The following is an 11631-nucleotide window of genomic DNA, read 5'->3' on the forward strand; positions in this document are numbered from 1 at the left end:
CACTCAGGAAGGAGCAATGCACCATGAGAAGCTGCAATCATCTCACACAAGCGAAGGTCTTCAAATACTCCCTTGGACAGCACAACTCTCTGAGCTAAAGCCCCACCCACAGGACTCTGCTCAGTGCAAGGACTCACATCTTCTCCCCACAGAGTTGTAGTCACCACTTTCCCTGACATGTCCATCAAATAGATATTCCTCTTAGCAACTTCTCTGTTGTTCGACTTCACTGTGATTTTAGTTGAATCTTCATAGCTCTTGCAGATTCCAATGATGTCTGAAACAAAGAACACTTTGTAAGAACTCACATCAAGGATCCTCTTAAAACACGGCCGGGGCGAAAGGCAAGCATGCTAGTTGTGCATCACCCCAAACACCGGAGACAAAAATCACCACTCTTTGCCCTCAACCCTGGACACACCTACTAGTGAGTCTTTAGCCTTGCTCTCTAGGTCACCAATCCCTGTGAAATCGAACTGAACTGTGGGTAAGTGATGGCCGTCTTCACAGGGAAGGACAGAAGTCTCATTATTGAAGGTCATCTCATAGTCATTTTTAACAGCTGAGAACTGTTTGTTAGCGATCTTCAGAGTGCCCTTTGAGAAGTAATACACCTGCAAAAGAGGCAAGTCAGTCCATCGAACCCGCCCCGCAATGCAGCCTTCCAAACTGTACCAATGGTTCTCACCGTTCAGCCTGTCAGCTCTGACTCAACACTGTCTTACCTTGTTCACTTCAATAAGGGGAAAGAACTTGTCCACCTGCTCATTGAAAGCAGTAGCTCTGATTTCACCCTGCAGAAGCAAGGGAGAGCACATTAGAACTGCGCTGCTAGGCCCTCGCTCTCGACAGCGAGAGCAGGCCATTTTGACAGTTAGACAACATCCTTGGAGCAACAGTCCAAGTATAAAGAGACCCTCGCGGGGCTGCAGACATCGCAGAAACCCATCTATATACAGTTACATTTTCAAGCTATCAGCTCTGATAAAACAAGACAAGCTCAGCCACCCGAGCCTACAGTTGTAAGTTAACCATCTAAGTTAAGGCATAAGATAAGGGCGCCTGCAAGATGATCTGGGAGACAGAGGTGCTTGCTGGGCAAACCTAGCCACCCTAGTTCAACCCCAGAACCCTCGGAATGGAGAAGACAACCACCCCACCAAGCTGTTCTCCAGCCTTCGCGCATCTATGCGTGCACACACACTAAAATAATTCTTACATCTTATCAAAACATTTTTAGAAGGAATAGCTTAATATTCTGATAATGAAAACATAAGGTTCTGGGATCCGAGTGATGGGCTGGAAGCCCACAGGAAGGCGCGCTGAACTCCAATGATTCAGCAGTCTTCCTCACGCCCGCAACCTAAGTGACGGCTTACTTCACAGTCAGGAGCTGGTGCCAGAAATGTTCCAACAAGTCATGCTTTCAAGCTGATTGCACTGTTACTTTCTGTCAGGCAATATGTTACAGATGGATAAGAAACTTAACTAAATGGCTAAAATCTTACCCAGACAAGCTGCAGGAAATTAGTTTCTGATACTGAATCTGCCATCGCAGTTAAGATATCTGCCGTGCTACACCGTGACAAGAAGAGGGGGAGAGAGCCCCAAAGCTTTGACCTTACTGGTATCATGGTGTATTTTATGTGTGGGGTGTTTTGCCAGCATGTATGTATGTATGTGCGTCACTAGAGTGCCTGATGCCTGAGGGAGATCAGGAGAGGTACTGGATCACTGACACTGGAGTCACAGATGGTTATGCGCCACTCTGTTGGTGCTGAGAATTGAGCCCAGGTCCTCTCAAAGAACAGCGAGTGCTCTTAACTGCTGAGCCATCTCTCTGGCCCCTGCATTTTGCTTTAAGTAAAGCCTAGTGAGTATAAATGACCAGAAACCCTACCCTGCAGACTAGTTAAAGCTGACTGGCTGCTGCTCCTTTTGCTTGAGGCAAACGCCCTGCTCTGCAGGTATCACCCCAGGGCTTCAACTGTGCCCCCAGCAATGTAATTAAAGCGCTACAGTCTCTGCAGACAGGGACTGTTTACAGTCCACCAACCTGTATTGCTATAGATGCTTCCCTTTAGGGGCACTTTATCTCATGTCTGGCCCTGTGCCCCAGACAGCATCGAAGGTCTCCAACTTCAGAAGGAAAGCCACAATGACCGCCACCATGTTCCTCGGAGCTGAGCCCCGCCCCAGTCAAGGAGTCCAGCAGCTTCCCGAATGGAATGGCACATACTCACGCTTTCATCCACAAGTTCTAGAGAGAAAAGCTTTCCTTCCCCCCGAGAATTACTCCAAGTGCGGATCTGACTTTTGTTGGTGACACGGGCACAAATAGTCCACCTAAAAACCAAACAGATAACATTAGCGTTTGGAGTTCCTCTCACTCAGAAGAAAGATAAGCAGGAAATCACCTTCCCGTGGCCTTTCTTCTCTTCTGCAGTCTGTCAATGCTAGCTATATTTTAATCCAGCTAATTAAAACCCCAAGATGACAAACAGGTTTGACAGTTTACAGAATAAGCAAACAGTAAGATATACCAGGTAGTTTAACACTAACTCATTCTCCTGTCAAATAAGTAAATTTATAAGCCCTCTCCCTTCCTCAAAAAACATCACCAAGGCAACAATATCCCTTTAATGAAAGGTTCCAAGGGAAAAAAATGCAGTTATACTAGCAATTATAGTTTGCCACTATTTTCAATTACAGGAGCTGACACAATCACTATCCAATGTCTGCCACATTTCTGATGCATCCCAAATATAAATACAAGGCTACAAAGCATGGTATTTATTCATGGGCCACCGAAAGAAAGACCCCCAAATGGTCTGACCTGAGAGAGAGGCTACCATAAAAGGTGTTCCCAGACCCAAAATCCTGGCCTGGCGTCTATCCTGGAAGTTAGATATACTGGTTTCCTTACTTAGAATTTGACAGGGGAAATTATCTGCCCTATTTTACCAAGCATTGCAGGATAAATAAGAACACAGCTTAAAGAATTCTAGAGGGAAAAAAAAGCCCACTAATGTTCAATGTTTTAATTAATTTTTAATGGAAAAAAGTAATATCAAAGAAACCCATGTATACGGCATATTAATGTGGTTAATACAAATAGGACAGATTATCTTGGCCAAATTAAACCACAGTAACAAGTTTTGGACTAAAAGTCATCTATATGAGATGAAATGTGAATTAGCGTGCACGCGTGCACACATACAAACATACACAATCTTTTTATTCTTAAGCCTACCAAATAACTCTTTAAGCAGTAAATAATTTTAAGTTCTAAAATTTAAAAAATAGTGAAACCCCTTCAGGCTATGGCAGAATGCTGCTTTTGCCGTTCTTTCTGATAAAAGTCCTTAAGGGTGTCATAATCTGCATCCTTCTTAGAAAAACAAGGCGCACGTCCTACGAGCTGGTGACCCGAGTTTACACCCAAGTCACACGTGACCACACAGCAATGACCACTGTACGGAGCCCCATGCTGGTCCTGAGCGACAACTCACTTTGACTGGTACGGGGTGAGGCTGGCGATGGGCACCACTTTGGACTGTGTCGCACCAGAAGGCTGCAGTAGGCCAGTTCCGGCAGGTTTTCCAAACGGCTTTGAGGCACCATAAGCCTTAGCTGCAGTGGAACCTATACAAACACACAGAAAAAGAGCAGTCATTCCCGTTTTAGTTCTCGAAGTGAAGGTACATGCACCGTGGCACGCATCTGGAGGTCAGATGATAATCTCAAAAAATCCAACTTTAGTAGGGCAGGCTCCCTTTGTTGTCTTCCCACCACACTTGCCAGGTCAGGGCGCACACCCCCAAGGACTGCCTGCTCTCCAAGGGCTCTGTCATTAGGGACTCTGACGACCACGCCTGGCTCTTAGGTGGGTTCTGAGGAGTTGAACACAGATCCTCTTGGCTGTATAGCAAATTTCCATTCACCAAGCCAGACAACCAGTTTTTAACTTTTTAAAAAAAGATCTATTTTTATGAGTACAGTGTGGCTGTCTTCATATACACCAGAAAAAGGCATCAGATCCCATTACAGATGGTTGCTGGGAATTGAACTCAGGACCTTTGGAAGAACAATCAGTGCTCTTAACCGCTGAGCCATCTCTCCAGCCCTTATTTAACTTTTAAAAGTTTAAAATTAATTCTCATTATAAACATGCCACAGGAAAGCATAACATAAGCACATGTATTTGAAGTATCTATGGGGATGTAGGTATGTGACGGCCAGAGGACAACTCTGTGAAGTTGATTCTTTCCTTTCACTGTGGGTCCTTGGAGGTACAATAGGGTCGACAGGCATTTTACCAGCTGAGCTATCTTGTGGGCCACCAAACTTATTTTTAAAAAACTAGAAGTTGAGCCGGGTATGGTGGTGTACACCTTTAATCCCAGCACTCAGGAGGCAGAGGCAGGTGGACTTCTGAGTTCCAGGCCAGCCTGGTCTACAAAGTGAATTCCAGGACAGCCAGGGCTACACAGAGAAAACAAAAACAAACAAACAAAAACAAAACAAAAAACTCCCCAACCAACCAACCAACCAACCAACCAACCAACCAACCCCCCCCAAACCAGAAGTTGGTTAAAGAGAAGGAATTCATGTAATAGAAATAGAAAAGCAGAGTTGAAGAGGGAGGAGAGAAGGCGAGTATGATGTGGTAAGAAAAACCAGCAAAAAAACTCCAGAAGTAAATCTAGCTGTGTTCCACAGATCACAATGTTCAAGGATGGGATGATGTCCCAGAAGAGGGTCCTAAAACAAAGGCCAGGAAGTAATCAAAATGATCCCACCCAGACCTGCTACAGAGAAAGCTTCGGGGAGGGAGGGAGAGGTCCTGTAACCTCAAGTTCCCGGGCAGCACAGTAGAGCTGTGCCCGATGACATGCATGGGCATGGGCCAGCCAGCCCCAAGGGCAGGAGAGCAGGAGACTTCTGCCACAGCATTGCTGGAGTGCTTGCCTTAGGGGCATGGGTGCTGACCATGCCAGCTCAGTTAGCACCCAGGCCCAAGTTCAGGGCTTTGAGTTGGTCCATGCCAACATCTACTCTATCAATGAACCACTGGAGCATGTGAAGAGAGGGCCTTACGTATTCAAAACTATAGGATCTCCGTGACACAGGACAACAACAGGATATCTGAGAGGAGTCCCAGTGGTGTAGCAGAAGCCAGAGGCCTTGAACAAGACCAATGACTTCCATTTGTAAGTGAAGATATGTGGACAAAAGGGTGCACTATGGTGCATTATGACATCACACACTACAGCTTCCACCATCAGATTATTATTCTTTTAGCGGAGAGGCTGCAAGGGTGGAGGTCAGGTACAAGGGGTGAGTGGGGTGCATGATGTGAAACTTACAAAGAACCAGTAAGTTAGGAAAAAGAGATGAAAACATAGAAGCCATGGCCAACAACCCCAGCACTCTGGAGGCAGGTGGGTCTCCATACCAAAGGTAACACTGTGTCTAAAGAGAGATGACAAAGTCCCATGAGAGCTATAAAGTCAAAGGAGAAACTTGGACAGAGAAGTCAAATGTAACAAGTGCATGGGAGGTAGGGAAAGGTGGGAATTTAAAAGAAATTTCACAAAAAGGCACAGAATGTAAGGTAAAAGTGAGCAACTACCAGATAAAGCATCAACTAAGAGGGTGTATCTTTGGGTCAGGAACAGTGTATTTTAACTACACACACACACACACACACACACACACACACACACACACACACACACCTCTACAGTAATTGGAATTATTCTTTGCAATTCTACCATGAATGGAATTTTTGTTCTTGTTTGTATTTTGAGACAATATCATGTAATCCAAACTGGCCTTGAACCTGCTAAATAGTGGATGATGACCCTGAACTTCTGATTCCCCTGTCTCCACCTCCCAAGTGCAGGCCTAGGCTACTCTGCCTGATGCAGGCTCAGGGAACTTTCAAACACTGTTTCAATCTTGACCCCTAACTTCCATCTCTTGCTTCCCATCTTACCCATTCCTAGACTCCCATTCTGTGGCTGGGGCTTGCTGGCTGGTGGTGTCACTGCAGAGGCTGGGGAAGGGACTGCTTGCTGCTGCTGCTGCTGCTGCTGCTGTCCATGTCCTGGAAATCAAAACAGGCCAATTCAGTGCAAACCCAGTCAAGAGGCTTCAACACCAGCAGTAAACACCTAGGAAAGCCCACCTTTGGCTCTTAGAGGAGCAGACCGCACCAGGCTGCACACCCTGCATCTGCAAAGGGCTCACTTTTTTGTCTGCGCACAGTAAAGGCTGGTTCCATTTCCCTTTCAACTGTTTGAAAATTGACAGCTTTCAGTTTTAATGAGGCTTCTCCCTGAAGCCTTGCCCATTTCTCCTTCAAGAACCTGCAGTAAAGTCACTGGGCTCAATCTGTGATACTACCACTATTTCCATAGCAACAAATCGATGTCATCAACAGGACGGTGTGTTCGTGGCAGGATCCATCAGAAGAGAAAGCAGGGTGGTAAGGAAAACCTAAAAGCAGTTCAATTGTCTCTCAAGTGCTTTGGCTTCAAAGGAAAAGGAGACATTTAGAAAGGATTCTACCCTTTCCCCCAAACAAAGCAACCTTATTTTGCAACTGACAGCTGGTGGAAAATATGAGTTGAAAGAGTCTCAGGTACCGTGAAGTGCTAGTGAACTGTCACAGCAGGGAGAGATGAGAACAGAGTTCAGAAGCAGCCGTGTCAAGGCAACAGGGAGATAAAAAGGAGGGGAAACAAGCATGCCTCTCAAGCAGAAAATAGGAAGCGCCGCCACTCCGCCAGAGTATGGATTTGCCCTTCACCCTTTATACAAATGTTTACCAAGTTGAAGAATGTTAACATTGTAAATTGCCTACCACTATGTTTTAAAATAACGACTTTATGGGGTTTGATTTCATTTCTGTGATTGGCTCTGAGGGCTGAAGCCAGCCTCATTTGGGCCGCTCACCCAGAGCGCTGGCAGATGACAAAGGCAGCTAAAAAAATGTCCCAGAGCTCCCGAAACACTAAAAATGGTGTGCACAGGCAGGAAGTCTCCCTCGCCACTGAGCTCTCCCTTTCCCAACTGTAAGTTCTAACTCCTGCTGGGCCTCCCGAGGTCCCAACTCACTGGGCATGTTACATGCCCATGGAATTCATGTTTGGCAAAATTACTCTTAAGTGGCTCAGAGAATGAGATGTAATTGTGTCGCTGGAGACAAATACATTTAGCACAAAGTTGAGAAGATTAAATAGAATTGATTATGCTTTAGTTCTTCCAATAGAGAGAAAAAGTGAGACCCTTATTCACATAGAAAAAGGGGCACAGGCTTTGACAACGGAACTCTGCATTTACAGCTTAGCCTTCCCATTATCACTCAATTCAGTCACCCAGCCCAGTTTTAGTCTTATATGAAGCTTTTTTAAAATCAGCAAGGGAAAGGTAAGGTGCTCAGCAAATAACACCAAAGGAAAGTAGTTAGAAAAGCATGTACATTTACCTGCTGCATAAGACAGAGTTTAAAAGGTAACCTATCTTCCAGCCAAATTCTTCCCTTCTTTAAAAGGAATGTGTATTTGCTGGTGTGTGCACCTCATGAAGGTGCTTGCACCTATGTGGAGGGCAGAGACCATCCTGAGGGAGTCAGCTCTCCTTCCACCAGAGTCCTAGGGATGGCACAAAGGCACCAGGCTTGGGGACAGACGCCTTTACCTGCTGAGCCATTTCCCAAGCCTCTCCAAATTACCTGAAGTAGGAGCCTCATTCTCAGAACCATTTCTGCTGCGGCATGTCTGACTGAACAGGATATGGTCACTGGACACACACTCAATTTCTATAAAAAGATAACTGAGGACCGAGGAGAGCCGGCTTGATTGGTAGAGAAAACAAAGACCTTAGCTTAGTTCCTACATGGAGCATGCTAGAGAGGTGAGGAAGGACTAGGTAGGGAGCAGAGGCAGGCAGATCCCAGGCCTCAATAGCCAGGCAGCCCAATTGATGAGCAGGAAGAAGACCAGAAATTCAAGGTGGTCCTCCCCCCCCCCCCTCTGGTAACGAGGAGTCTGAGGCCAGCCTGGGATACGTGAGACACAGCAGTAACAGCAACTACTGTTTAGAGTGTTCACTCTGGACCAGGAACAAGAGTTATGTGCATTACTCCCATAACTGTCTGCACGATGATGGAGACAGTACTACATCTTTAACATAGCCGAGAAGAGAAAACCTGGTATTCCTCAGCTCTGTCTGGCTAAGTTCATGTACTTCATCATCATGCAGTTAATTTGTAAACAACCAAACCTGGCAGCAATAACTCTAATTATATAGAACATAAGATGTGGTAATTAGGAAAAGCTACTAATCCACTTAATAGAGTAACCTTTATCTCTTGCAAATCTGGTACAAGAGACAGTCCCAAATCAAATGATGGCAAGAATTCCAGAGCATTGTAAATAGCAGCAATTGCCCTTCAATTAACGCATTGTAACACAGCAGCTGCCCACAAGACCTCAAATCAATCAGTCTATAGCGAAGGAAAAAAAAAAAAAATCTTTCTAAAGCCAAAACTATTCTACAAAGCAGTAATGTAGGCTCCGTTTATAATAACCTGTTTTGGGCCACCTGCAAATCAAGCCATCCCAGGAAGCCAGGTCGTAATTCTTAGGCTCTGCTGGCTACACACTGGCCCCAAGCCAGGAGGGAACTAGATTACAGCAGGCTCTGCCCTCAGTGATCTGCTCATAGCTATCATTCTTACCGTCTATCACAGCAAGTGAGCTCTGGGTAGAGAAAAATTCACAAACAAACCCACCAACTCCCAAGCAAGCATTTTCTTAACGAATACAAAGAATAAATAAATAGAGCCTGCCATGGTAGTGCACACCTTTAATCTCAGCACGTGGGAGGCAGAGGCAGGCGGATCTCTGCCAGGAGTTCCATGCCAGCCTGGGCTACACAGTTGCAGGACCAACAAGGCTATATGGTGAGGTGCTGTCTCAACTCCCAAACCACTGAAAACAAGTAACACGATATGGATCAATACAATATTTCTAAGTTCCTACTGACAGAAAATGGACACAATTAGGCTGAGTATAATTCCAATATGATTAATAAGTATATTATACAGTACCTAGTTTAAGTCTGAGCAAGCTATTATCACCAATAGCACAGATACACAGCACACACACACACACACACACACACACACACACAGTTGCAAGCGTGAAGGATTTAAAGATACCCATCTCTACAGTATATGCAGCATGGACTGTCTAGTTTTATTTCACACACTTTGAATCATCCATCCATCTTTGCTCAATATGGCAGCAGTAATAAAATGTATATTTACACTTCGATTCATGCTAGAATTCCTACTGGTCTGGACTACGTTTGCTCACTAACTCTAGTGGACTTCTGATACGTAAGAGGTCCTGGATTAGGTTCCAGAGGCTATAAACCTAACTTTGGTTCTCGGCCTCCTCCGAAGCCTTTGCTGTGGTGAAAGGCGATGTTTCTGAAGCCACGACGTTCCCATGGTAGTTTAAGTAACAACACTACTGGTTTGGTAACAATGCCAAAAAATACCAAAAAAAAAAAAAAAAAAAAAAAGCACAGAGAAAAAAAAAAAAAAAAAAAAAAAACGCTCCCTAATTTTTGAAGAACTCACAGAAATCAAGAAGAAAAACAAAGAAACAAACGGCATATAACAGTCTAACAACAACAAGTCCACTTCAGAGTCCAAAAACCAAAAACAAAGGGGCCCTTAAACCTTTACAAGGACAGACCTCACTCAGAACAGAACACAAGCTATAGTCATGGGACTGCTCTTCATCCACCAGTTCTTTTTTTTTTATTTTGGTTTTTCGAGACAGGGTTTCTCTGTATAGCCCTGGCTGTCCTGGAACTCAACTCTGTAGACCAGGCTGGCCTCGAACTCAGAAATCTGCCTGCCTCTGCCTCCCAAGTGCTGGGATTAAAGGCGTGCGCCACCACGCCTGGCTCCATCCACCAGTTCTTAAAGACACAGAAGATGGGCTGCTGGCATGGCTGGGAGGAGACCAGCATGCTCACGCATTGCTGGGGTACGCTGTAAAAAGCAGAGGAGAGTGTCTAACTGTGTCTGCCAACCACAGGCACATTCCCAGTTAACCCAAGCAATCACTTCTGGCAAAAAAAAGCCCACTCTGCCCGCACACTGGTGCACCCACGAGGTAATTCACAGCAGCTTCTTGTGGATCTTTTTTCCTTCTTGCAGTGCTGGGGTTCAAATCAGGATCATGCATACTTTTATAGTCAGAGCATGGAGACAAAAGGATCTAACCACAGAGTTGGTTAAATAAACAACAGACCAGCCACACTGGAACTGCTGAGGGGGGAAGGGGGGGAGGGGAGGGGAAGAGGGAGAAGAGAGAGGTAGGGAGGGAGAAGCTGTAATCCCAGCATTCAGGATGCAGAGGTGGGTAAACAAGTTTCAGGCTCACTCGGGGCTCAAGGTAAGACTTTATTTCACAAAAATAAATATTTTTTTTTTACAAAGAGGACAGAAAAAAAGACAGTGTAGAGAACCAGCTATCTTTTATGTAAACCATGTGGGGTACAGAGGAGCATTTGCATTTGGCTACTTGGCGAACAGCTCCGGTAGGATAAAGAAACCTTAAAATGTGTTATCTATAAAGGGTAGCAGTGGGTGCACAATGCAGTGGGTAGGAGCCCACCCACTGCACACCATAGTTTTGATTACAAAGTCACACAGCTCTACTCAAGAATTAAAACAAACAGGGCTGCAGAGATGATGGCTCAGTGGTTAAGAGCACAGCGCCCATAGGGAGGCGCGCCCGGGCATAGGGAGGCTCTCAGGCATCTGCTTCTCCAATTCCAGGGGAGCTAACGCCCTCTTCTGGCCTCCAAGAACACTGCATGAACATGGTACGCTTACCTACATGCCCGCAAGACTCATACAAAGAAAAATAGAAAATGTTATAAAATCCAGATATATGACCATCTTAAGATTCTTCCATTTTTTTGAGACAGGGTTTCTCTGTGTAGCCCTGGCTGTTCTGGAAGTTGTTCTGCAGACCAGGCTGGCCTCCAACCCAGAGACCTGCCTGCCTCTGCCTGCCCAGTGCTGGAATTAAAGGTATTTGACACACACATATTATACATCTTTCTTCTTCTTCTCCTTTTTTTAAAAAAAAGCTTTTTGTTAAGTTTCAATCAAAAAACTACATAGTTTTATAGGCAAACATGGTAGTTAAAAATGCCAATATGAAATAAATAATATATACATAAATATACATATATAACATTCTGTAATAGATTCACTCACACAACTTATATACTTAAATACAATTTTCACAATAATGAAAAGCTCTGAAATAAAGACTTCTGGATACATTGGAAACGTACACTGAAAGCTCTTGTCTCTACCCCTTCCTGCCTATTCCCTTTAAGTGTCTAAACTTGTATAAAGCCTCTCTTTTCTATCACTTCCTACCTATTCCCTTTGAGGCAGGGGTTCTTGCTAAACCTGGAACCTGGGGCTCCTGTTCCTTGGCTGGGCTACAAGCCAGCAATCCTCCTTGCTCACCTTTCTTTTTTAAATTTATTTATTTATTTGTAAGTATTTATATGTAAGTACAC

General features: G+C 44.8%; 1 protein-coding gene across 1 annotated transcript in view; it reads right to left on the minus strand.

Moving 5' to 3' along the window:
* Rpa1 (replication protein A1) overlaps positions 1–11631 on the minus strand; it is a 48400-nt gene that overhangs the window by 12576 nt on the left and 24193 nt on the right. The window contains exons 6-11 of the mRNA XM_021213974.1: positions 6002–6112; positions 3513–3645; positions 2244–2346; positions 726–794; positions 422–614; positions 138–277 (exon numbers count right to left, since the gene is read on the minus strand). Of these exons, the coding sequence (XP_021069633.1) occupies positions 138–277; positions 422–614; positions 726–794; positions 2244–2346; positions 3513–3645; positions 6002–6112 (749 nt within the window). The remainder of the gene's footprint in view (positions 1–137; positions 278–421; positions 615–725; positions 795–2243; positions 2347–3512; positions 3646–6001; positions 6113–11631) is intronic.

This window comes from Mus pahari, chromosome 14 (genome assembly GCF_900095145.1).
Source record: "Mus pahari chromosome 14, PAHARI_EIJ_v1.1, whole genome shotgun sequence".
Classification (NCBI taxonomy): domain Eukaryota; kingdom Metazoa; phylum Chordata; class Mammalia; order Rodentia; family Muridae; genus Mus; species Mus pahari.